The 27,092-nt window shown below is 49.8% G+C and overlaps 1 protein-coding gene across 4 annotated transcripts in view; it reads right to left on the bottom strand.

Moving 5' to 3' along the window:
• Positions 1-27,092, bottom strand: part of ZCWPW2 (zinc finger CW-type and PWWP domain containing 2) — a 534,661-nt gene that overhangs the window by 356,107 nt on the left and 151,462 nt on the right. For all 4 annotated transcript variants that reach the window (XM_063924865.1, XM_063924864.1, XM_063924867.1 and 1 more), the window contains exons 3-4: positions 24,520-24,837; positions 11,639-11,783 (exon numbers count right to left, since the gene is read on the bottom strand). In XM_063924865.1, the coding sequence (XP_063780935.1) occupies positions 11,639-11,783; positions 24,520-24,837 (463 nt within the window). The remainder of the gene's footprint in view (positions 1-11,638; positions 11,784-24,519; positions 24,838-27,092) is intronic.

Here is a 27,092-nt window from a genome sequence, read left to right as displayed (position 1 = left end):
AGGGGTTAAGGAGCCGAAAGTAAATCTCCCGGATCGTTTTTCTGGAGATCGCTCTCAGTTCTTTTGTTTCAAGGAGAGCTGCAAGCTATACTTCCGGCTTAGGCCTCAGTCTTCTGGGTCGGAGATTCAGCGGGTGGGCATAGTGATTTCCTTGCTACAAGGAGACCCACAGGTCTGGGCATATGGGTTGCAGCCTGACTGTCCGTCGCTTAAAAGTGTTGATGCTTTTTTTACGGCACTGGGCATGTTGTATGATGACCCTGATAAGACGGCCTCAGCCGAGGCTCAGATTTCGATCCTTAAGCAAGGGCGAAGGCCAGTTGAGGTTTACTGTACGGAGTTTCGGAGGTTGGCCCATGATACCCAGTGGAATGACCCAGCCCTGAGACACCAGTACCGAAGAGGTCTTTCTAACCAGATAAAGGACCAACTGGTACAATATCCCTTGCCTGATAGCTTGGATCAGCTCATGCAGTTATCCATCCGGGTGGATAGACGGCTGAGAGAGCGTAGGCTTGAAAGGGAGACTGAGATTTCCTTCCTTCCCAAGGGAACCTCAGACTCTGAGGAATTTTCTGAGGAGCCTATGCAGATTGGGGCTACCCGCCTCTCCTCGCGTGAGAAGACGCGGAGGAGACAGCAGGGGTTGTGTTTGTACTGTGGGAATAAAGGTCATGTGGTAGTATCATGCCCAGAAAAGCCGGAAAACTTCAGGGCCTGAGGGTGATGGGAAATATCCTGTCAGGCCAGAAGTCAGAATTTCCCAAGAAGACTTTTATCATTCCGGTGACCTTGAAGATCCTCGGTCAAACTGTCAAGACTGAGGCCTTTGTGGACAGTGGGGCCGACGGGGTTTTTATGGACCGCCAATTCGCCCTGAAACACTCTGTTCCCTTAGTACCCTTGGCATCGGAAATTGAGATTTGTGGGTTAAACGGGGAACCATTATCCCAAGGTAAAATTACCTCTTGCACTAGCCAGATTTCTTTGTTTATTGGAGCCACACACTCTGAAAAATTGTCCTTTTATGTGACTGTCTGTACTTTTGCCCCATTGGTGTTGGGGTTACCCTGGTTAAGGGCCCACAATCCTCAATTTGACTGGGTCTCTAGGGAGATTCTTAGTTGGGGTACTGATTGTTTCAGGAGTTGCTTGAGCCTTCCAGTCAGGCTCTCGCAGCTAAGTTTGCCAGGATTGCCAGGGTGTTATGCAGATTTTGCGGACGTTTTCTCCAAAAAAGTTGCAGAGGTACTACCTCCCCATCGCCCCTATGACTGTGCCATTGATTTGTTGCCAAATGCTAAGCTTCCCAAGAGCAGGTTGTACTCCCTGTCACGTCCTGAGACTCAGGCTATGGCAGAGTACATTCAGGAGAACTTGGCTAAGGGATTTATCAGACCTTCACAGTCTCCAGTTGGGTCAGGGTTCTTCTTCGTGGGTAAAAAGGACGGTTCGTTGCGACCCTGCATCGACTTCAGGGAATTGAACCGTATCACGATTAAAAACTCATACCCACTGCCTCTCATTTCGGTCTTGTTTGACCAGCTTCGTACTGCCACCATTTTTTCTAAGATTGACCTACGCGGTGCGTACAATCTAATCCGAATAAGAGAGGGGGATGAATGGAAGACTGCCTTTAATACCCACTCAGGGCATTATGAATATTTGGTGATGCCTTTTGGGCTCTGTAATGCCCCGGCAGTCTTCCAGGATTTCATGAATGATGTGCTCAGGGAATATTTGGATAGATTCTTAGTTGTATACTTAGATGACATCCTAATCTTCTCCCATTCCCTGGAGGAACATCGGAAGCATGTACGCTTAGTCCTCCAGAAACTCAGAGACCACCGGCTTGGGGCGAAGCTGGAGAAGTGCGAATTTGAAGTTCAGCAAATCGCATTTCTAGGATATATTATCTCCCCAGAAGGTTTCCAAATGGAGGGTTCCAAGGTACAGGCAGTCCTGGATTAGGTGCAGCCCACTAGTTTGAAGGCGCTTCAGCGTTTCCTGGGCTTTGCGAATTTTTATAGACGATTTATCGCTGGATTTTCGTCTATAGTGGCGCCCTTGGTGGCACTCACTAAGAAAGGGGCGGATGTTGCTCACTGGTCTTGTGAGGCTAAAGCGGCTTTTGCCCGTCTCAAAAGGGCATTTGTTTCGGCCAAGGTGCTGCGACACCCAGATCCAGAGCGTCCTTTTGTGGTGGAGGTGGATGCCTCTGAGATGGGTATTGGGGCAGTGCTTTCTCAGATGGGAGTGTCTGATAATCGCCTTCATCCCTGTGCTTACTTTTCCCGTAAATTTTCGCCTGCCGAGATGAATTATGACGTGGGTAACCGGGAATTGTTGGCTATTAAGGATGCACTCGAGGAGTGGAGACACTGGCTTGAGGGGGCTAAGTTTGTGGTCTCAATTCTCACTGACCATAAGAATCTGGCATATTTAGAGTCAGCGAAGCGTCTCAATGCCAGGCAGGCACGATGGGCTTTGTTTTTTGCTCGCTTTAATTTTTTGATAACATATCGCCCTGGGTCAAAAAACATCAAGGCTAATGCGCTCTCGCAGAGTTTTGCTCCAATCCAGGAGACCACCGAGGAGCCGTTGCCCATTGTTTCCCCATCATGTATTAAAGTGGGCATTACCCAGGACCTCTTATCATTAGTCCTTAGAGCACAGGAGCAGGCTCCTCCAGACCTTCCGGTAGGTCTTTTGTTTGTGCCTCCTAGGTTAAGACAGCGAGTGTTCCTGGAATTCCATGCCAAGAAGTCGGCAGGTCACCCGGGTATTGCCAGAACTCGGGAGTTGCTATCTAGGGCGGTGTGGTGGCCCTCGGTGGCTAAGGATGTGGATCAGTGGGTTCGGGCATGTGACATCTGTGCCCGAAATAAGACTCCTAGAGGGGTTCCTGTTGGCCCATTACATCCACTCTCTATCCCATCTAAGCCATGGACCCACATTTCAATGGATTTTGTGGTGGACTTGCCCAAATCCTCGGGGATGACAGCCATCTGGGTTGTCGCTGACAGGTTTTCGAAGATGGCGCACTTCGTTCCACTGGTTGGGCTGCCATCAGCCAGACGCCTGTCTGAATTATTTATGCTGCATGTTGTGCGTCTCCACGGGTTGCCACTTGATGTGGTCTCTGACCGCGGATCCCAGTTTGTGGCCAAATTCTGGAGGGCATTTTGTTCCGATCTCCAGATTTCTGTCAGCTTGTCGTCAGGCTACCATCCGCAGTCTAATGGGCAGACTGAAAGGGTGAACCAGTCCTTGGAGCAGTTCCTCAGGTGTTATGTCTCTAAGTGTCAGACTGACTGGGTTGCTCATCTGTCCATGGCGGAGTTTGCCTATAACAACGCGGCTCACTCTGCTACAGGGATCTCTCCCTTCCTTTGTGTGTATGGGCATCATCCTAAGGCCAATTCTTTTGACCCCCTGGACTCCACGCCTGGTGGTTCCTCTGTGGTTTCGGTCCTTAGAGGTATTTGGCGGAAAGTGAAGAAAGCCCTTGTGTCTGTGTCATTAGTGACCAAAAGGGTTTTTGATAAGCGGAAAAGACCCTGCAGCTTCAAATTAGGAGACTTCGTCTGGTTGTCTACCAAGAATTTGAAGTTGAGACAGCCATCTCATAAGTTAGGGCCCCGGTTCATCGGCCCTTATAAGATCACCAGGGTTATCAATCCGGTGGCATTTCAGTTAGATCTGCCCCGTTCTTTGGGTATCAATAAAACATTTCATTGTTCCCTTTTAAAACGGGCGATTAGTAATCCTTCTTCCAGTGGAAGACCTTCCCCTCTTCTGATACGTGGCCAGAGGGAGTTTGTTGTTGAAAGGATTCTTGACTCCAAGGTGGTTCGGGGTCGGCTGTCATTTTTGGTGCACTGGAAGGGGTATGGCCCGGAGGAGCGGTCGTGGGTGCGCAGTTGTGATCTTCATGCCCCCAGACTGATACGCTCTTTCTTCTCGCAGTTCCCCGATAAACCCGGTGGTAGGGGTTCTTTGACCCCTCGTCAGAGGGGGGGTACTGTTAGGGTCTCCTGCCCTGTGCTGCCACGTCGTCATGGCAACCGGGAGACAAGTGCTAGTGGAGTAACCTGAGCGCAGCTGATACTCCGGTTCGGGTCTTTTGCTGTGCAGTGGTTATAGGCTCTGTGCACGGCAGGGGATCCGGTGCTGGTTTTTGTGCTCACAGTCTGTGAGGTCTGAGTGGGGCGTGGACAGCACCTGCTTTATAAGGCCTCTTTTCAGGGTAAGCAGATGCTGCTGAATCTCTGTTGGTTAGTCAGTTCATGAAAGTTAGCCAGTACTGTGTAGCTTTGTATTTGTTTGTTGCTTACTGCAAATAGGCCTGGGGATTTGGTATTACACTCTGCCAATCCAGACCTAGCAGTAAGACTGGAGTCAGTCGTTTAGCTTGCTGGGGTTCTGTTACCACTCTGTGAAATTAGCAAGTTTGCGGCTGTATTCTAAGACTTGCCTGTCTAATCCTGTCTCACTGTGCTAGGTGTCAGGGGTCAGTTTAGTGGCAGTAAGCTAAAACCTGTGCACTGCAAGTGAGAAATAGGATTGTGGAGACTCTCCTTGTGTCTATCATTCCATCTCTGACCAAGGAGTTTACTGCCACACCCGTTGGTAACCCTTTAGGGTTTTGCTGTTGCCCTTAGCAACAGCATTTCGGGTTCTCTATGTATTAAAACACAACATCTTGCTTTTTCCATCTGTGCAGTTCTAATACAAAGGAGATACCCAGTTCCTTAGCCTCTGGGCTTCTCTGTTCACTTTGTGTGTATTTTGTTACCCTATTACCTTCTGTGTACGTTATGTCATGTTCCCCAGTTTGTCTGTGAGTCCATTTGTTTTGCATAACAGTTCAGACACCGGTACATTCCTGCAGACACTGGAGTGCATGACAGTTATGACACCAGTGCTTTCCTGCAGGCACTGGTGTGCATAACAATACGCTTCTGTAATGACTTTCGTAAGTTAAATGAGGTGTCCAAGTTTGACGCATACCCCATGCCCCGTGTGGATGAGCTTGTAGAAAGGCTGGGAACAGCCAGGTTTCTCACCACATTGGACCTGACCAAAGGTTACTGGCAAATACCTTTATCTGATAGCGCCAAAGAAAAAACAGCCTTTTCGGTTCCGGAGGGGCTGTACCAGTATAAGATGTTACCCTTTGGGTTGCATGGGGCTCCAGCAACCTTTCAACGGGCGATGGATAAAATTTTGAGGCCCCATAGAAAATATGCAGCTGCCTATTTGGATGATGTGGTAATTCACAGTACAGACTGGGGGTCCCATTTGGTTAAAGTACAAGCAGTACTGGACTCAATCAGAGAGGCAGGGTTAACTGCTAACCCAAAGAAGTGCTGCCTCGCAATGGAGGAGGTCAAATACTTGGGCTTCACCATAGGCAGAGGTCTGATTAGGCCCCAATTGAATAAAGTTGATGCTATTCAAAACTGGCCTCGTCCAGTGAATAAAAAACAGGTAAGGGCTTTTTTGGGAATTACTGGGTACTATAGACGGTTTATTCCTAATTTTGCGACCACAGCGGTGCCGTTGTCAGACCTTACCAAAGGGAAGCAGTCAAATGTGGTGAAATGGAACCCTGATGCAGAAAAGGCGTTCCAAGCGTTAAAAGTGGCTTTGTGTTCACAACCGGTGTTGATAACACCAGATTTTTCAAAAGAATTTGTGGTACAGACAGATGCCTCAGAGGTAGGGATAGGTGCTGTGCTGTCCCAAACCAGAGATGGGGACGAACACCCTATCATTTATTTGAGTAGGAAACTCAATGAGCATGAAAAAAGGTATGCCATTGTGGAAAAGGAGGCTTTGGCCATTAAGTGGGCACTAGATACCTTGAGATATTACCTCTTGGGTAGACAATTCAGACTAGTGACAGACCATGCCCCTTTAAAATGGATGTATGTAAATAGAGGCAAGAATGCTCGTGTAACTAGATGGTTTCTAGCGTTGCAGGACTTTAAGTTTACTGTCGAACATAGACCGGGAACACAATTGGCCAACGCAGATGCATTGTCTCGCATCTTCTGTTTGGGGGCTACAAGTGTTCCGGCCCCTAGGTCGAAACAGGGGAGGGGGATATGTGACAAGAACACTGGGATAGTGTTTGAGGGCAGGTATATTTGTCCCAGGTTCTTGTCTTACATGTTTTAGAAAATGTTAACTTCTAGGAAAAATGCTTTTTGTTTTGTCTGAACCTTTTCAGTTTGCTGTAAAAGCTGGGTAAAGGCTCTGAGAGAGAGATAAGGCGAGTTCTAGACGTTGGGCCCAGTTCGGGTCTTTGGCCTCACAGAGGGCTAATCAGGGTTTCAGCTGTGTAAGAGTGATATAGTGCTTCTAACCTGATTAGCATGGGCAGACTGCCTGGGAAGGCTGCAGGATCTGTGTGTGAGAGACACGCTTTCTGATGCAAGTGAGCTATACAGTATGTACTGAAGAACTCTGTGTTTTGTTTAGTGACAGTTAGGAATATCTTATGTTTAGTTAGTGCCGGACAGGCAAGGTATTTTTATTTTGGGGTTTGTTTTATTTTCTGTTTCAATAAAACAGGCCGGGGTCAGTTGTACCAGAAACTGGACTTGTGTTGTTCCTCAGCTGCTGCGTGCGGCCATATTCCCCAGGAAAAGGCACCTTGCACCCCTACAGTGTTACACATGATTGTGAGACGCACACCAAGTAAAGTAAGCATGGACCCTATGTAGATCCGAGCAGAAGCCGGCTTACGGGTCTTCAACATAGTTTGAACGACCGCCTCAGAAAAATCCTTGGCCCTCAGGACGGAAGCTTCAAAAGCCATGCCGTCAAAGCCAAACGGGCAAAATCCTGGTAAACACAAGGGCCCTGAACGAGGAGGTCTGGTCGTTGTGGAAGTAGAAGGGGAAGATTCCACGAGAGACCCAGTAGCACGGAGAACCAATGCCGTCTGGGCCACACTGGAGCGACCAGAAGCAGGTTTCCTCCTTCTTGCTTGAACTTCCGTAATACTCGGGGCAGGAGTGACACCGCAGGGAACACATACGGTAGCTGAAAGTTCCATGGAATCGCCAAAGCGTCCACGAATGCAGCTTGAGGATCCCTTGTCCTTGCTCCGAAGACCGGAACCTTGTGATTGTGTCGAGACGCCATCAGATCCACATCTGGAAGACCCCACGTGTCCACGAGAAGTTGAAACACCTCCGGATGGAGGCTCCACTCTCTGGCGTGTACGTCCTGACGATTGAGATCGTCCGCTTTCCAGTTCAGGACGCCCGGAATGAACACTGCGGATATGGCCAGCAGATGACGCTCCGCCTACTGAAGAATCCGTGATACTTCCCTCATTGCCATGCGGCTTCGAGTGCCGCCTTTATGATTTATGTACGCCACCGTGGTGGCGTTGTCCGACTGTACTTGAACAGGTCTGTTCTGTATTAGATGCTGGGCCATTGTCAACGCATTGAACACTGCCCGCAGTTCCAGAATATTGATCGGGAGTAGAGACTCTTCCTAGGTCCACCGACCCTGGAGAGAGTGTTGTTCCAACACCGCGCCCCAACTTCTCAGACTGGCATCCGTCGTCAGAAGGACCCAGTCGGATATCCAGAAGGGACGGCCCCTGCTTAATCGTTGGTCCTGAAGCCACCAGCTCAGTGACAGGCGGACCTCCGGAGACAAGGAGATCATGTGAGATCTGATCCGGTGAGGCAGGCCGTCCCACTGGGTCAGAATTATCTTCTGCAGAGGGCGAGAGTGGAATTGAGCATACTCCACCATGTCGAAAGCCGACACCATGAGACCTAGCACTTGCATGCCGAATCTATCGACACTTGCGGACGAGACAGGAAGCATCGAATCCTGTCCTGAAGCTTCAGGACTTTCTCCTGAGACAGGAACAACCGTTGGTTGTGAGTGTCCAATAACGCTCCCAGGTGTAACATGCGCCGAGCAGGAACCAGGGAGAATTTATTTCCAGTTGATCAGCCACCCGTGGGCTGTCATGCACTGGACCGTCAGATCGAGATGATACAGGAGAAGTTCTGGGGAATCTGCCAGGATCAACAAATTGTCCAAGTAAGGTAGGATCCTGACCCCTTGACGGCGGAGTGTAGCCGTCATGACCGCCATTACTTTGGTGAAAACTCGGGGAGCCGTTGTCAAACCAAAGGATGACGCCCGAAATTGGTAATGAAGGTTGCCCACCGCAAACCGCAGGTACTGTTGATGAGATACCACAATAGGAATATGCAGGTAGGCATTCTGTATGTCCAGGGAGACCATATAGGGGTTTATTCCGATTTGATCGCTAGCTGCTTTCGGTCGCTGCGCAGCGATCAGGTAAAAAAAAATCGGCACTTCTGCGCATGAGGCGCAATGCGCATCGTACTATTACAACGAATGATGTCGTTTCGCACAAGGTCTAGCGAAGCATTTCAGTCGCACTGCTGGCCGCAGAGTGATTGACAGGAAGTAGGCGTTTCTGGGTGTCAACTGACCATTTTCAGGGAGTGTTCGGAAAAACGCTGGCGTGCCAGGAAAAACGCAGGCGTGGCTGGGCGAACGCAGGGCGTGTTCGTGACGTCAAAACAGGAACTGAATGGTCTGAAGTGATCGCAAGCGCCGAGTAGGTCTGTAGCTACTCTAAAACTGCACAAAATTATTTTGTAGCCGCTGTGCGATCCTTTCGTTCGCACTTCTGCTAAGCTAAAATACACTCCCAGTGGGAGGCGGCATAGCGTTTGCACGGCTGTTAAAAACTGCTAGCGAGTAAACAATTCGGAATGACCCCCATAGTTTCCAGGCTCCATGGCCAGAACAATAGAGCGCAGTTTCCATACGAAACTTGGAGACCCGCACATGCTTGTTCAAGGACTTCAGATTGAGAATGGGCCGCGAGGACCCGTTCGATTTCGGGACTACAAACAGCGGTAAATAGTACCCCTTGCCTCTCTGAGCCAGAGGCACCTGTACCACCACTCCTGTGGTCAGGAGGGAATGTACCGAGTGCAACGCGTTTGCTATTGCCGGATCCAGAGGCACATCTGTCAGGCAAAACCGCTGCGGTGGACGATTCTTGAAGGGTATGGCGTAACCTCGAGCGACGACTTCCCTCGCCCAGGCATCTGAAGTGGTCTCTAACCATTCCTGGGTAAAACCTAGAAGTCGGCCCCCCACCTTGGGATCCCCCAGAGGGAGGCCCGCCCCGTCATGCGGCACGCTTCGGACTGGGCTTGGCAGGTCTGGAAGCACGAGCTTGCTTTGGGTACGCCTGACCTTTTGCTTTTCCTGGAGGATGAAAGGGCTGAGGGAAAGTACTTTTAGCCTTCTGTGTTGAAGGAGCCGTACTAGGTAGGCAAGCTGTTTTAGCAGTAGCCAGATCAGCCACAATCTTATTGAGGTCTTCTCCAAAGAGAATGTTTCCCTTGAAAGGAAGCACCTCCAGGGTTTTCTTGGAATCCATATTCACCGGCCAGGATCTCAACCAAAGGATACGTCTGGCCAAGACGGACGTAGTAGCAGCATTGTCGAGCATGCTCAGAAGCATTGGAAGGCAGTTCCGCCTCAAGTTCCTGAGACCACGCCTCAATAGCTTCAGCATGTCAGGCTCCGGAGCCTTACCTCCAGTGGGTGCTCCCGCGGGTTACCATCCCCGCTGGTTGGCGCGGCTGTGGCGGCAGGGAGCTGCTGGCGGCGGGTCCTTCTGGACGGATGTGCGGCTGCCAAGGGCCGGGGGCCGAGGGTCTGGAGAGCCGGGCACTGCGGCGGGGATCGCTGCAGTAAGGTCCTCTAGTGGTGACACAGTATAGTGTGTCAGAGACAGAAGCTGGCTAAAGCTGTGTGATAACAGCTAAGTATGTCTCCTGTGCTGGGGGCAGCCATGTTGGAGACCAGAGTATTACCAATGAAGTTCCCAATCTGTGTCCAGCCAATCCTGCGTGTTCGCCCCTTACAAAAGGGGTCTGGCTCAGAGGGAGAGTGCCAGTGCTTCATGTTACCTCCTTGTGAAAGGTTCTCCAGCTCTGTGCTCCCAGGTTACTTCTGGTTCCCTGGTCCTGGTTGATCTCATCCATCGGTTACCTAAACGCTGCTGTAGTCTTGCTAAGTCCGTTGCCACTCGTGAAAGCGCTCACGGGGTCCCAGGTCGTAGATGAGCTCCAGGTGCTAACGGCGGTTCCCGCAGATGTCTTCATTTCTTCAAAGTTCAAGTTCTTCAGCCTCATCTTCCAATCACAAACCACAGTCCTCATTTCTTCAAAGTCCAAGTTCTTCAGCCTCGTCTTTCAATCACAAACCACAGTCCTCATTTCTTCAAAGTCCAAGTTCTTCAGCCTCGTCTTTCAATCACAAACCACAGTCCTCATTTCTTCAAAGTCCAAGTTCTTCAGTTTCTTCAATTGCTCCAATATATATATCAATATAAGAATAGCCCACTGAGTGAAATACCCTTTAAGAAGGCAACCACGCAGCAGCTACATGCACACACATATATAGTCACAGGCTTACCATGCAGAAATTATGTACCATAAAACTGCACTGGACTAGCAATACAAAGTAATACTCAGTAAGGCTATATGTGATAACAATAGATATAACAATGCACAGTAAACACTGGATGTATATCACAGGGTGTTTGTACCACACAACCCTGAATGTATGCACTCTTTCTTAACTAACACTGTCCCAGTGACAGGAAGAATACTTAAGTGTCCTGTAAGAAGCACAGCACTGGCAATCAGGCGGTTCTACAGAGGAGGATTTGCCCCAGCAGTCCTAGAAACAGCACAGCTCAGTCTATGATGGCCGCTGGTCAGGAGTGAGGGAGAGATATGCAGCTCCATGGCGGGAACATTGCTGAAATGGCGCCCTGGGGCTGGGGCCTCAGGTCCGGCCTGCTCCCCCTGGTGGCATTCCCACCGGGTACTGCGGGGTGAAAACGGGGTTAATATAAAGAACAAAAACCCTGACCTGTGCCCATGAACGTCCCTGGTGGCTAGTGGAGTGGCTGCCCGGTAATCAGTGTCAACGCCAGCGCGCGGTCCGCCTCCTATGGCCGCGCTGAACAGCAGTAAAGTGTGGGCACAGAAGCCCCTTACCTCCCCCTTGTCAGCGGCCCTGCGATCCGGGAGGACGGCGTGTGTGTGACTGACCTGTTAGAAGAAACCGGAGCCTCCGCTGCAGTGACCCGGCAACCGGGGCGCGGGAGTATACAGCACCACTGGGGGTGACAGAGCTGCACGCAGAAAAGTCTGTTGAGACTTTTCCTGCTGCAGCCTTGTAGTATTCTAACAAGAATCTTCTGTTCTTTTCTTCTTAAATGAAGCTCTGAATAGGCTGCCTGAGGCAGCCCCCTGTAAAGTGCCTGCATACCGCATGGCACCAACTTACAAAACTGAGCATGGAGGCGGCACTGAGCCTTCTTGGGAACAGTCAAAAGCTTTGAGCCTGTTGGTGCCTCGGATCAAGATCCTACTCTACACCCTGATGTTAATTCCTTGTGGAGCCAAGTGTACCCCGCAGCAGAAATTGAGACTAAAAACATGTCAGCAATGGTTTAGACACGGACAAATAAGGGGATAGTTTACTTAACATTACATTGAAAAATATAAGAAAAACATGTAAAAACACTTACCATAACTGGAGTAGAATAAGGACTTATGCTTTCCAATGATACTAAACCAGAAGTATGTGGTTTACCAAGAAACTCAACATAGTAATACTTAAAATAGGTCACTTCTTGTCCATTGACAGGATCAACAGTGATAATTGCAGGCCAGCTTTAAAATCAAAAATAAGAATTTACTCACCGGTAATTCTATTTCTCGTAGTCCGTAGTGGATGCTGGGAACTCCGTAAGGACCATGGGGAATAGACGGCTCCGCAGGAGACTGGGCACATCTAAAGATAGATTTAGGACTATCTGGTGTGCACTGGCTCCTCCCCCTATGACCCTCCTCCAAGCCTCAGTTAGGACACTGTGCCCGGTAGAGCTGACACAATAAGGAAGGATTTTGAATCCCGGGTAAGACTCATACCAGCCACACCAATCACACCGTATAACTCGTGATAGGAACCCCGGTTAACAGTATGATAACAAAAGGAGCCTCTGAACAGATGGCTCGCAATAACCCGATTTGTGTAACAATAACTATTTACAAGTATTGCAGACAATCCGCACTTGGGATGGGCGCCCAGCATCCACTACGGACTACGAGAAATAGAATTACCGGTGAGTAAATTCTTATTTTCTCTGACGTCCTAGTGGATGCTGGGAACTCCGTAAGGACCATGGGGATTATACCAAAGCTCCCAAACGGGCGGGAGAGTGCGGATGACTCTGCAGCACCGAATGACAGAACTCCAGGTCCTCCTCAGCCAGGGTATCAAATTTATAGAATTTTGCAAACGTGTTTGCCCCTGACCAAGTAGCAGCTCGGCAAAGTTGTAAAGCCGAGACCCCTCGGGCAGCCGCCCAAGATGAGCCCACCTTCCTTGTGGAATGGGCTTTTACAGATTTAGGCTGCGGTAGTCCCACCGCAGAATGCGCCAGCTGAATAGTGCTACAAATCCAGCGCGCGATAGTCTGCTTAGAAGCAGGAGCACCCAGTTTGTTGGGTGCATACAGGATAAACAGCGAGTCAGTTTTCCTGACTCCAGCCGTCCTGGAAACATAAATTTTCAGGGCCCTGACTACGTCCAGTAACTTGGAATCCTCCAAGACCCTAGTAGCCGCAGGCACCACAACAGGCTGGTTCAAGTGAAACGCTGATACCACCTTCGGGAGAAACTGAGGACGAGTCCTCAACTCTGCCCTATCCATATGGAAAATCAGATAAGGGCTTTTACAGGACAAAGCCGCCAATTCTGACACACGCCTGGCCGAAGCCAGGGCCAACAGCATGACCACTTTCCACGTGAGATACTTCCAATCCACAGTCTTAAGTGGTTCAAACCAATGTGATTTCAGGAACTCCAAAACCACATTGAGATCCCAAGGTGCCACTGGGGGCACAAAAGGAGGCTGAATATGCAGAACTCCTTTGACAAAAGTCTGAACTTCAGGCAGTGAAGCCAGTTTTTTCTGGAAGAAAATCGACAGGGCCGAAATCTGGACCTTAATGGACCCCAATTTGAGGCCCAACGTCACCCCTGCTTGCAGGAAATGCAGGAATCGACCCAGTTGAAATTCCTCCGTTGGGGCCTTCCTGGCCTCACACCAAGCAACATATTTCCGCCAAATGCGGTGATAATGTTTTGCGGTGATATCCTTCCTGGCTTTGATCAGGGTAGGGATGACTTCCTCCGGAATGCCCTTTTCCTTCAGGATCCGGTGTTCAACCGCCATGCCGTCAAACGTAGCCGCGGTAAGTCTTGGAACAGACAGGGCCCCTGCTGCAGCAGGTCTTGTCTGAGCGGCAGAGGCCAAGGGTCCTCTGAAAGCATCTCTTGAAGTTCCGGGTACCAAGCTCTTCTTGGCCAATCCGGAACCACGAGTATAGTTTTCACTCCTCGCCTTCGTATTATTCTCAGCACCTTGGGAATGAGAGGCAGAGGAGGAAACACATAAACCGACTGGTACACCCACGGTGTTACTAGAGCGTCCACAGCGATCGCCTGAGGGTCCCTTGACCTGGCGCAATATCTTTTTAGCTTTTTGTTGAGGCGGGACGCCATCATGTCCACCTGTGGTCTTTCCCAACGGTTTACCAGCATTTGGAAGACTTCTGGATGAAGTCCCCATTCTCCCGGGTGGAGGTCGTGCCTGCTGAGGAAGTCTGTTTCCCAGTTGTCCACTCCCGGAATGAACACTGCTGTCAGTGCTAACACATGATTTTCCGCCCATCGGAGAATCCTTGTGGCTTCTGCCATTGCCCTCCTGCTTCTTGTGCCGCCCTGTCTGTTTACATGGGCGACCGCCGTGATGTTGTCTGATTGGATCAGTACCGGCTGGTTCTGAAGCAGGGGCCTTGCTTGTCTTAGGGCATTGTAAATGGCCCTTAGCTCCAGAATATTTATGTGAAGCGAAATCTCCTGATTTGACCACAGTCCTTGGAAATTTCTTCCCTGTGTGACTGCACCCCAGCCCCGAAGGCTGGCATCCGTGGTCACCAGGACCCAGTCCTGTATTCCGAATCTGCGGCCCTCTAGTAGATGAGCCCTCTGCAGCCACCACAGCAGCGACACCCTGGTCCTTGCCGACAGGGTTATCCGTTGTTGCATCTGGAGATGGGACCCGGACCATTTGTCCAACAGGTCCCACTGGAAAGTCCTTGCGTGGAACCTTCCGAATGGAATTGCTTCGTACGAAGCTACCATTTTTCCCAGGACTCGTGTGCATTGATGTACCGACACCTGTCCCGGTTTTAGGAGGTCTCTGACTAGAGATGACAACTCCTCGGCTTTTTCCACTAGAAGAAACACTTTTTTCTGGTCTGTGTCCAGAACCATTCCCAGGAACAGAAGACGTGTCGTCGGGACCAGCTGTGACTTTGGAATATTGAGAATCCAGCCGTGCTGTTGTTGCACTTCCCGAGAAAGTGCTACCCCCACTACCAACTGTTCCTTGGACCTCGCCTTTATCAGGAGATCGTCCAAGTACGGGATAATTAAAACTCCCTTCTTGCGAAGGAGTATCATCATTTCGGCCATTACCTTGGTAAAGACCCTCGGTGCCGTGGATAACCCAAACGGCAGCGTCTGGAACTGATAGTGACAGTCCTGTACCACAAATCTGAGGTACTCCTGGTGAGGAGGGTAAATGGGGACATGCAGGTACGCATCCTTGATGTCCAGGGAGACCATGTAATCCCCCTCGTCCAGGCTCGCAATAACCGCCCTGAGCGATTCCATCTTGAACTTGAACCTTTTTATATAAGTGTTCAAGGATTTTAAATTTAAGATGGGTCTCAACGAACCGTCCGGTTTCGGTACCACAAACATTGTGGAATAGTAACCCTTTCCTTGCTGAAGGAGGGGTACCTTGACAATCACTTGCAGTGAATACAGTTTTTGAATAGCCACCAACACTGCCTCCCTGGCATAGGGAGTTGCCGGTAAGGCAGATTTTAGGAAACGGCGGGGGGGAGACGTCTCGAATTCCAGCCTGTACCCCTGAGATACTACTTGAAGGACCCAGGGATCCACCTGTGAGAGAGCCCACTGTGCGCTGAAATTTCTGAGACGGGCCCCCACCGTACCCGGGTCCGCCTGAGCAGCCCCAGCGTCATGCTGTGGACTTACCGGACGCAGGGGAGGACTTCTGCTCTTGGGAACTAGCTGTGTACTGCAGCTTTTTCCCTCTACCTTTGCCTCTCGGCATAAAGGATGAGCCTCTAGCCCTCTTGCTTTTCTGGGGCCGAAAGGACTGTACCTGATAATACGGTGCTTTCTTTTGCTGTGGAGTAGCCTGTGGCAAAAAGGTCGATTTCCCAGCAGTAGCTGTGGAAACGAGGTCCGAAAGACCCTCCCCAAACAGTTCCACCCCCTTATAGGGCAAAACTTCCATGTGCCGTTTTGAGTCGGCATCGCCTGACCATTGCCGAGTCCATAACCCCCTTCTGGCGGCAATGGACATAGCGCTTATTTTTGATGCCAGCCGGCAAATATCCCTCTGTGCATCACGCATGTATAAGACGGCGTCTTTTATATGCTCTATCGTCAGCAAAATATTGTCCCTATCCATAGTATCAATATTATCCGACAGGGAATCTGACCACGCAGCTGCAGCACTGCACATCCATGCTGATGCAATAGCTGGTCTCAATATAATGCCCGTGTGTGTGTATATAGCTTTAAGGGTAGTTTCCTGCTTTCTATCAGCAGGTTCCTTTAGGGCGGCCGTATCCGGATACGGTAGTGCCACCTTTTTTGATAAGCGTGTCAGCGCCTTATCTACCCTAGGGGGTGTTTCCCAACGTGACCTATCCTCTGGCGGGAAAGGGTACGCTGCCAATAACCGTTTAGAAATTATCAATTTCTTATCGGGGGAAGTCCACGCTTCCTCACACACCTCATTTAATTCCTCAGATGCAGGAAAAACTACAGGTAGTTTTTTCTCACCAAACATAGGCCCTCATTCCGAGTCGTTCGCTCGGTATTTTTCATCGCATCGCAGTGAAATTCCGCTTAGTACGCATGCGCAATATTCGCACTGCGACTGCGCCAAGTAATTTTACAATGGAGATAGTATTTTTACTCACTGCTTTTTCATCGCTCCGGCGATCGTAGTGTGATTGACAGGAAATGGGTGTTACTGGGCGGAAACAGGCCGTTTTATGGGCGTGCGGGAAAAAACGCTACCTTTTCCGGAAAAAACGCAGGAGTGGCCGGGGAAACGGAGGAGTGTCTGGGCGAACGCTGGGTGTGTTTGTGACGTCAAACCAGGAACGACAAGCACTGAACTGATCGCAGATGCCGAGTAAGTGTGGAGCTACTCTGAAACTGCTAAGTAGTTTGTAATCGCAATATTGCGAATACATCGTTCGCAATTTTAAGATGCTAAGATACACTCCCAGTAGGCGGCGGCTTAGCGTGAGCAACTCTGCTAAAATCGCCTTGCGAACGATCAACTCGGAATGAGGGCCATAATACCCTTTTTTGTGGTACCTGGGGTATTATCAGAAATGTGTAATACATTTTTCATTGCCTCAATCATGTAACGGGTGGACCTATTGGAGGGTACACTAGTCTCATCGTCGTCGACACTGGAGTCGGTATCCGTGTCGACATCTGTGTCTGTCACCTGAGGTAGCGGGCGTTTTAAAGCCCCTGATGACATTTGAGACGCTGGAACAGGCACAAGCTGAGTAGCCGGCTGTCCTATGTCGTCAAACCTTTTGTGTAAGGAGTCGACACTGTCACGTAATTCCTTCCATAAGTCCATACACACAGGTGTCGACCCCGCAGGGGGTGACATCACATTCACAGGCATTTGCTCCGCCTCCACATCATTTTCCTCATCATACATGTCGACACAGCAGTACCGACACACAGCACACACACAGGGAATGCTTTGATAGAGGACAGGATCCCACAAAGCCCTTTGGGGAGACAGAGGGAGAGTATGCCAGCACACACCAGAGCGCTATATACCACAGGGATATCACATATAAAGAGTGTTTTCCCTTATAGCTGCATATATATATTATACTGCGCCTAAATTTGTGCCCCCCCTCTCTTTTTTACCCTTTCTGTAGTGCAGGACTGCAGGGGAGAGCCAGGGAACGATCCTTCCAGCGGAGCTGTGAGGGAAAATGGCGCCAGTGTGCTGAGGGAGATGGCTCCGCCCCTTTTTCGGCTGGCTTTCTCCCGCTATTTTAATAATTCTGGCAGGGGTTAATATACACCTATATAGCCCCTGGGGCTATATATGGTGTCAGTTTGCCAGCCAAGGTGCTATGTAGTGCTGCTCAGGGCGCCTCCCCCCCAGCACCCTGCACCCATCAGTGACCGCAGTGTGTGGTGTGCATGAGGAGCAATGGCGCACAGCTGCAGTGCTGTGCGCTACCTTGGAGAAGACAGAAGTCTTCAGCCGCCGATTTTCCGGACCTTCTTGCTTCTGGCTCTGTAAGGGGGACGGCGGCGCGGCTCCGGGAACGGACGACGAGGTCGGGTCCTGTGTGCGATCCCTCTGGAGCTAATGGTGTCCAGTAGCCTAAGAAGCCCAAGCTACCACCACTTAGGTAGGTTCGCTTCTTCTCCCCTTAGTCCCTCGGTGCAGTGAGCCTGTTGCCAGCAGGTCTCACTGTAAAATAAAAAACCTAAACTATACTTTCTTTCTAGGAGCTCAGGAGAGCCCCTAGTGTGCATCCAGCTCGGCCGGGCACAGAAATCTAACTGAGGCTTAGAGGAGGGTCATAGGGGGAGGAGCCAGTGCACACCAGATAGTCCTAAATCTTTCTTTAGATGTGCCCAGTCTCCTGCGGAACCGTCTATTCCCCATGGTCCTTACGGAGTTCCCAGCATCCACTAGGACGTCAGAGAAATTAACACTAAGCTTTAAATTACAAAATAGATATTTGAACAGTAATTCCATATCCATTTTAATTTTTTCATGTAAATTTTGACATTACAACTTACTTACAAAATAATAGAAATTCAAACTACTGAACACAGATGGATTCCTTCACCAAACATAAAAAAAAAAATATTTTAAACCTACCGGTAAATCTTTTTCTCCTAGTCCGTAGAGGATGCCGGGGACTCCGTAAGGACCATGGGGTATAGACGGGCTCCGCAGGAGACATGGACACTATAAAGAACTTTTAGTATGGGTGTGCACTGGCTCCTCCCTCTATGCCCCTCCTCCAGACCACAGTTAGAGAAACTGTGCCCAGAGGAGATAGATTACAAAGTCCTTTCCTCATATTGTCCAAGGGCAAGATTCATACCAGCCCACACCAAACCACACCGAATAACCTGGAATATACGCAACCAGTTAACAGTATGAACAAAAACAGCATCAGTCAATGACCGATCTCAACTGTAACATAACCCTTATGTAAGCAGCAACTATATACAAGTCTTGCAGATTTAGTCCGCACTGGGACGGGCGCCCAGCATCCTCTACGGACTAGGAGAAAAAGATTTACCGGTAGGTTTAAAATCTTATTTTCTCTTACGTCCTAGAGGATGCTGGGGACTCCGTAAGGACCATGGGGTTTATACCAAAGCTCCAAACCGGGCGGGAGAGTGCGGATGACTCTGCAGCACCGATTGAGCAAACGTGAGGTCCTCATCAGCCAGAGTATTAAACTTGTAGAATTTTGCAAAAGTGTTTGAACCCGACCAAGTAGCTGCTCGGCACAACTGTAATGCCGAGATGCCTCGGGCAGCCGCCCAAGAAGAGCGCACCTTCCTAGTGGAATGGGCCTTTACCGAATTTGGTAACGGCAATCCAGCTGTAGAATGAGCCTGCTGAATCGTGTGATAGATCCAGCGAGCAATTAGCTGCTTAGAAGCAGGCGCGCCAACCTTGTTGGCTGCATACAGGACAAAAAGAGCCTCTGTCTTCCTAACCCTAGCTGTCCTGCCTACATAGATTTTTAAGGCCCTGACTACATCCAGTGACTTGGAGTCCTCCAAGTCACTCGTAGCCACAGGTACCACAATAGGTTGGTTCATATGAAATGAAGAAACCACCTTAGGCAAAAATTGAGGACGAGTCCTCAATTCCGCTCTATCCACATGAAAAATCAAGTAAGGGCTCTTGTGAGACAAGGCCGCCTTGCAGATGCCAAGGCTAATAACATGACCATCTTCCAGGTGAGAAATTTTTATTCAAATATTTGAAGGGGTTCAAACCAGTGTGAGTCAAGGAACTGTAACACCACGTTAAGGTCCCATGGTGCCACAAAAGGAGGCTGGATGTGCAGCACTCCCTTTACAAAAGTCTGGACTTCTGTGAGAGAAGCCAATTCCTTCTGAAAGAATATAGATAGGGCCAAAATCTGTACCTTAATGGAGCCTAACTTTAGGCCCATATCCACTCCTGTCTGTAGGAAGTGGAGAAAACGGGCCAGATGGAAATCTTCCGTAGGAGCATTCTTGGTTTCACACCAAGATACATACTTCCTCCAGATACGGTGAGAATGCTTCGCCGTTACCTCCTTCCTAGCCTTTATCAGAGTAGAGATAACTTCCTCAGGAATACCTTTCTCAGCTAGGATTCGGTGTTCAAACGCAACCGCGGTAAGTCTTGGAACATGCAAAGCCCCTGCTGCAAGAGGTCTTCCCTGAGAGGAAGAAGCCACGGATCTTCTGTGAGCATCTCCTGAAGATCCGAATACCAGGCCCTTCGAGGCCAATCTGGAACAATGAGTATTGTCTGTACTCTTTTTCGTCTTATGATTCTCAGCACTTTTGAGATGAGCGGCAGAGGAGGGAACACATAGACCGACTGAAACACCCATGGTGTCACTAGGGCGTCTACCGCTACTGCTTTTTGTTGAGGCGTGACGCCATCATGTCTATTTGAGGAAGTCCCCAAAGACTTGTTATCTCTGCAAAGACCTCTTGATGAAGTCCCCACTCTCCTGGATGGAGATCGTGTCTGCTGAGGAAGTCTGCTTCCCAGTTGTCCACTCCCGGTATGAAGACTGCTGACAGAATGCTTACGTGATTTTCCGCCCAGCACAGAATTCTGGTGGCTTCCGCCATTGCCACTCTGCTCCTTGTCCCGCCTTGGTGGTTTACATGAGCCACGGCTGTGATGTTGTCTGATTGAATCAGAACTGGTAGGTCGAGAAGAAGATTCTCCGCTTGTCGTAGGCCGTTGTATATGGCCCTCAATTCCAGAACGTTGATGTGTAGACAAGCCTCCTGGATTGACCATAGACCCTGAAAGTTTCTTCCTTGTGTGACTGCTCCCCATCCTCGGAGGCTCGCGTCCGTGGTCACCAGAACCCAGTCTTGAATGCCGAACCTGCGACCCTCTAGAAGGTGAGCACTCTGCAGCCACCACAGGAGAGACCCCCTGGCCCTGGGGGACAGGCTTATCTTTTGATGTAGTTACAGATGGGACCCTGACCACTTGTCTAGAAGGTCCCACTGAAACGTCCTCGCATGGAACCTGCTGAAGGGGATGGCCTCGTTGGCTGCCACCATTTTTCCCAAAACTCGAGTGAATTGATGAACAGACACTCTTTTTGGTTTTAGCAGGTCCCTGACCATGTTCTGGAGATTGTGGGCTTTTTCCATTGGTAGAAAAACCCTCTTCTGTTCCGTGTCCAGAATCATGCCTAGGAATGATAGGCGTGTGACTTTGGCAGATTGAGAATCCAACCGTGTTGTTGTAACACTCTCAGGGAGAGCGACACGCTTTTCAGCAATTGATCTCTCGATTCCGCCTTTATCAGGAGATTGTCCAAGTACGGGATAATTGTGACTCCCTGCCTGCGCAGGAGTACCATCATTTCCGCCATCACTTTGGTGAAAATCCTCGGGGCCGTGGAAAGCCCAAACGGCAACGTCTGAAACTGGTAATGACAGTCCTGTACCGCGAACCTCAGGTACTCCTGATGAGGAGGAAATATGGGGACATGAATGTAGGCATCCTTCACGTCCAGCGACACCATAAAATCCCCTCCATCCAGACTGGATATCACAGCCCGGAGTGATTCCATCTTGAATTTGAACTTTTTCAAGTACAGGTTTAGGGATTTTAGATTTAAAATGGGTCTGACCGAACCATTCGGCTTCGGGACCACGAACAGGGTTGAATAGTACCCTTTTCCCTGTTGGACCAGGGAAACCTTGACAATCACTTGCTGTTGACACAGCTTTTGAGGCCATAAGGATCCACTTGGGAATGTGCAGTTTCTTGTCTGGTGTTTCCCAAGCTTTTTCAAATAATTTGTTCAGTTCATGAGATGGAGGAAAAGTTACCTCCGGTTTCTTTACCTTATACATGCGCACCCTCGTGTCAGGGACAGAGGGTTCATCTGTGATATGCAAAACATCTTTTATTGCCATAATCATATAATGAATACTTTTGGCCACCTTTGGGTGTAACCTTGCCTCATCATAGTCGACACTGGAGTCAGAATCCGTGTCGGTATCAGTGTCTGCTATTTGGGATAGGGGACGTTTTTGAGACCCTGATGGGCCCTGTGACCCAGTCAAATCCGTGGATTGAATCCCTGCTGTTTCCCTGGACTCAGCTTTGTCCATTCTCTTATGTAATAAGGTCACATTTGCATTTAAAATATTCCACATATCATACCAATCATGAGTCGGCGTTGCCGACGGAGACACCACAATCATCTGCTCCACCTCCTCCTTGGATGAGCCTTCCGCTTCAGACATGCCGACACACGTGTACCGACAGCATCACACACACACAGGTATATATCTATAAGGGGACAGTTCCCCAACAAGGCCCTTTGGAGAGACAGAGAGAGAGTATGCCAGCACACACCCAGCGCCAACTGACACTGGAACCAATTCCCAGATAAAGCACTTTTATATATATTAACTGTGATATACACTCACTGCGCCTACATGTGCCCCCCCCCCCCCCCTCTCCCTTTTTTTCAGCCCTGTATCACCGTTCAGCAGGGGAGAGTCTGTGGAGCCAGCTTCTCTGCAGATCACTGTGGAGAAAATGGCGCTGGTTAGTGCGGTGAGACCAAGCTCCGCCCCCTCAGCGGCGGGCTTCGGTCCCGCTCAAAATGTACAAATAATGGCGGGGAATGTATATATCTACTGCCTCCGCAGCCCATATATTAAAAATGCCAGTCCAAAGGTTTATATTGCTGCCCAGGGCGCCCCCCCTGCGCCCTGCACCCATCAGTGCCTGGCAGTGTGTGTAATGTGTGGGAGCAATGGCGCGCAGCGTTACCGCTGCGCGCTTACCTCAGGGAAGATCTGAAGTCTTCTACAGCCTTTGAAGTCTTCTTTCTTCTTATACTCACCCGGCTTCAATCTTCCGGCACTGCGAGGAGGACGGTGGCGCGGCTCTGGGACGAACGGCGGGGGGAGACCTGCGTTCCAATCCCTCTGAGCTAATGGTGTCCAGTAGCCTAAGAAGCAGAGCCTATCACTTAAGTAGTTCTGCTTCTCTCTCCTCAGTCCCACGATGCAGGGAGCCTGTTGCCAGCAGTGCTCCCCTGTAGTGCACCCATTCTCCTCTCGGCACAGAATCTAACTGAGGTCTGGAGGAGGGGCATAAAGGGAGTAGCCAGTGCACACTCATACTAAAAGTTCTTTATAGTGCCCATGTCTCCTGCGGAGCCCGTCTATACCCCATGGTCCTTACGGAGTCCCCAGCATCCTCTAGGACAGGGGTGGGGAACCTTTTTTCTACCGAGGGCCATTTGGATATTTATAAAATTCTTCGGGGGCCATACAAAAATTCTCAACTTAAAAAATGACCCTGCCGCCTAGTAGGTCTGCCCGAGAGGTACTGTGTGTGCGCGTCGTAGGCGCGCGCGCGCCAAAAAAATGGGTGTGGCCAGTTAAAATGGGACGTGATACACATATGCCCCCAATAGTGCGGTGCCAGATCCACAATTGCCCCCACAGTGCCAGGTATACAGATGCCCCCACAGTGCCAGGTATACAAATGCCCCTCACAATGCCAGGTATACAAATGCCCCTCACAGTGCCAGGTATACAAATGCCCCTCACAGTGCCAGGTAAACAGATGTCCCCACAGTGCCAGGTATACAGATGCCCCCCCACAGTGCCAGGTATACAGATGCCCTGCCCTGCCCCCCCCCCCCCTCCCCTCCGTGCTGCTTACCGTGCTGCTTTCGGCGGGACACGGAGGAGAGCGCGGCTATGTAGGGCGGCGGCAGCGTGTAGGACTTGAAACCAGCCACCGGTTCGAGAGCCAATTAGAGTTCGCGGACCAGCAGCCGCGGCTCCCGATTGGCTGCCGGTCCGCGAGCTCTGATTGGCTCACGAACCGGCGGCTGGTTTCAAGTCCTACACGCCGCCGCTCCCACCCGACAGCCGCGCTCTCCTCCCTGTTCTGACAGCTGAGACACGCTGCCGCTGCACTGAGCGGCAGCGTGTCTCACTGACACAAGCTGGTGGGCCGGACCAAACGGTTTTGCGGGCCTTATACGGCCCGCGGGCCGGAGGTTCCCCACCCCTGCTCTAGGACGTAAGAGAAAATATTTGAACTGCTGTACCTCAAGCTAAACTGTATTAATTTCTCCTTTACTTTAATATCAGCCGTTAACGGTGTTCTATGCTACTGTGGCGCGTTTTACCTTCTGAATCAGTTTAGATATCACATGAAAATACGAGAGAATCATTACTAAAAGCATTTTTGTGGAATTTATAGTACAACCCACATGCAGATTAATTCATCATGGTGCAGCTAGTCATTAAATAGTTTGCAACATTTCGACAAATTGTGTAAAACTGATTATTTTTTACCATCAATATCACATTTTGATTATATTTCAAATGAATTCAGTGTACCATGGCCCTCATTCCAAGTTGTTCGCTTGGTAATTTTCTTCGCATCGCAGCGATTTTCCGCTAATTGCGCATGCGCAATGTTCGCACTGCGACTGCGCCAAGTAAATTTGCTAAGAAGTTTGGTATTTTACTCACGACATTACGAGGTTTTTTCTTCGTTCTGGTGATCGTAGTGTGATTGACAGGAAGTGGGTGTTTCTGGGCGGAAACTGGCCGTTTTATGGGAGTGTGTGAAAAAACGCTGCCGTTTCTGGGAAAAACGCGGGAGTGGCTGAAGAAACGGGGGAGTGTCTGGGCGAACGCTGGGTGTGTTTGTGACGTCAAACCAGGAACGACAAGCACTGAACTGATCGCACTGGAAGAGTAAGTCTCGAGCTACTCAGAAACTGCACAGAAAAATCTTTTCGCAAGATTGCGAATACTTCGTTCGCAATTCTGCTAAGCTAAGATACACTCCCAGACGGCGGCGGCTTAGCGTGTGTACTGCTGCGAAAAGCGGCTAGCGAGCGAACAACTCGGAATGAGGGCCCATGTCACAATTGTGGAATATAATTCACTTCTTTAATCTCCTTTTAAACTCACCTTGGCCACCGGTTCAGCTTCACCATTACTAAACTTCCAACTGGAAATTGAGTATAAACAAACTTTAATCCATTTTCATAAAACTGAGCTTCTTCTGGGAAATGTTCTTCTGGAACTGAGCAATCATTAAACCAAGGATCAGTACTTAGATGGCAATACCATGGTTTGCTGAGATCAAACTGTCTGGCATCCCTCTTTGTTAGAAGCCTCCATTTGAGGCAGCTTTCATTTTCACATTGTAGCCAAACTTTGTTTAGGTAAAAGTTGGTATTAAATGAATGCTTTTTAGAACCATTTTCTACTTCTGTGAACAATGGTCTGTAAAATAAAATAATCAAAAGTATAAATAATACTAAAATAGATCTATAAAATAACTTAAATCAATTATTATATTAGGCAGCCACCATATTAAACTGCAGAAAACCAACAGTTTTGTAAAGTGCGGAAGTGAAAATGATGTCTCTCATCATTACTAATAGGGCAATATTCAATTAGTGTCGGATCCTATTCGACAGTGAGGATCCGACACTTCAGTATTCAATCCGGGACGTTCCGCCCGTTTCCCCCTTTGATTCGGACCATTCATTTCCGACCTTTCATGGGCAAAAACGAATGGTCGAAAACGGACCCGTTTTCAACCGCGGGGTCGAAAACACATGGATGACCAGAGATTCCGCTTATCCATGTGTTTTTCGACTTGTCAGGAATTTCCACAGGGCAGAAAAACGGCACTTCAATTGAATATTGAAGTGTCGAAAAGTGCAGATTATCGGCAGAAAGTGCTGTCTTTCCGCCCTGTCGGAAATTTCAACACTAACTGAATATACCCCAGAGTCCGTGTGTCATATCACTGCCGCGGCCACCGGGCTTGTCCCTCCGAGGCTGCTGGCTGCCCGGGCGGCCGTCCCCGCTGGCGGCCTCTGCCTTCCGGCGCTCAGTCCGGCGCCCATAGTGAGGACGTCGCGGGTGCGCCCGACGCTCACTGGGGACGGGTGACGTCATCCGCGCATCTCCAATCGGGTGCTGGCGGGAAGTACAAATTCAGACGCCGGGCAGAGCTCCGGCACCTGAGTATCATCGCTACTACTGCTGTACCTGTGATCTCCAGACCTCCGTGACTCCAGCATCTCCGTGCCCCAGCAACTCCGTGCCCCAGCATCTCTGTGCCTCATCATCTCCGTGCCTCATCATCTCCGTGCCTCCAGCACCTCCGTGCCTCAGTATCACCGTGCCTCAGCCCCTCCGTGCCTCCAGCACCTCCGTGCGTCAGCATCTCCGTGCCTCAGCATCTCCATGCCTCAGCATCTCCATGCCTCCAGCACCCCCGTGCCTCAGCACCTTCGTGCCTCAGCACCTCCGTGCTTCAGCATCTCCGTGCCTCAGCACCTCCGTGCCTCAGTATCACCGTGCCTCCAGCACCTCCATGCCTCAGCACCTCCGTGCCTCAGCACTTCCGGGCCTCAGAACCACTGTGCCTCCGAGCACCTCAGCGTCTCTAAGCGCCTCAGCGCCTTCAAACACCTCAGTACCTCTTGCATTTCAGTGCCTCTAGCACCTCAGTGCCTCTGGCACCACAACACCGCTCACAGCGAGCTTTTGGTACTCTCCACCAATTCATCAGCACCTTTACAAGTCTTGTCTTTCAGGAGACCTTCAAGCGCCCACCCGTACCTTCTGCCTACCGTCCGAATCCTGCATGCGGAAGACCTACATCCGGCCTTCTCTTCTGCGACCCAGTAGCGGTTCCTCTTCCCGGTCAGTGATACCGTGTTGGTGGGGTAGAATAGAACTTTTCTTTTCACAAGCTATGTACAAACGGGATACGGTCAAATTACCCACAATCAAAATCCCGATAACCATTGACCGATGGTAAAAATCACGATAAGGTCAGAATCACGACATGGTCAAAATACCAACATTTAAAATACCAACAAGGTCAATCTATTGATATTTAAAATGTCGACAGGTCAAAAAGTCGACATGGGTTTTTCATGATTTTTTTATTGAAACCGACTTGTTCATACATTACCATCCCAGCTGACCTGGAGGGGGAATATAATAGTGTGCTCAGAGCAGCGAGGCACCGTGCCCGAAGAGGGGACGCTCTACACTTATTCGGTGTCCATGTCAACCTATGTCGACATACACACCAAAAAACAATGAAAAACTTGTGTTGACTTTTTGATCTGTCGACATTTTAAATGTTGGTGTTTTGGCCTTGTCAGTATGTTGATCTTGTCGGGATTTTGACCGTCAATCAATTGTTGTCAGGATATTGACCATCGGGATTTTGATTGTAGGTATTTCATACTGATCCCGTACAAACTCAGCATCACTGAGTACAGCTGCTGTATCTTGCTGGGGTACTCACTTTTTATGTGTGCTAGGACCAAAAAGTGCTGTTGTCATCATGGGAGAGTAACTAAAAATAGCTGATGCTGCTGACATTTGCATGATTTGTGGGTATAGGGTCTAATTCGGCATGAGTTGTAGTTTTGCGAAAAATCGCAAAAATACAACTCCTTTCTCTAGTATGCGGAGAGCCGCCCAGCACAGGGCAGGGCCGTCTCGCA

Source organism: Pseudophryne corroboree, chromosome 5 (assembly GCF_028390025.1).
Source record: "Pseudophryne corroboree isolate aPseCor3 chromosome 5, aPseCor3.hap2, whole genome shotgun sequence".
Taxonomy (NCBI): domain Eukaryota; kingdom Metazoa; phylum Chordata; class Amphibia; order Anura; family Myobatrachidae; genus Pseudophryne; species Pseudophryne corroboree.
This window is presented reverse-complemented; position numbering and strand designations above follow the sequence as displayed.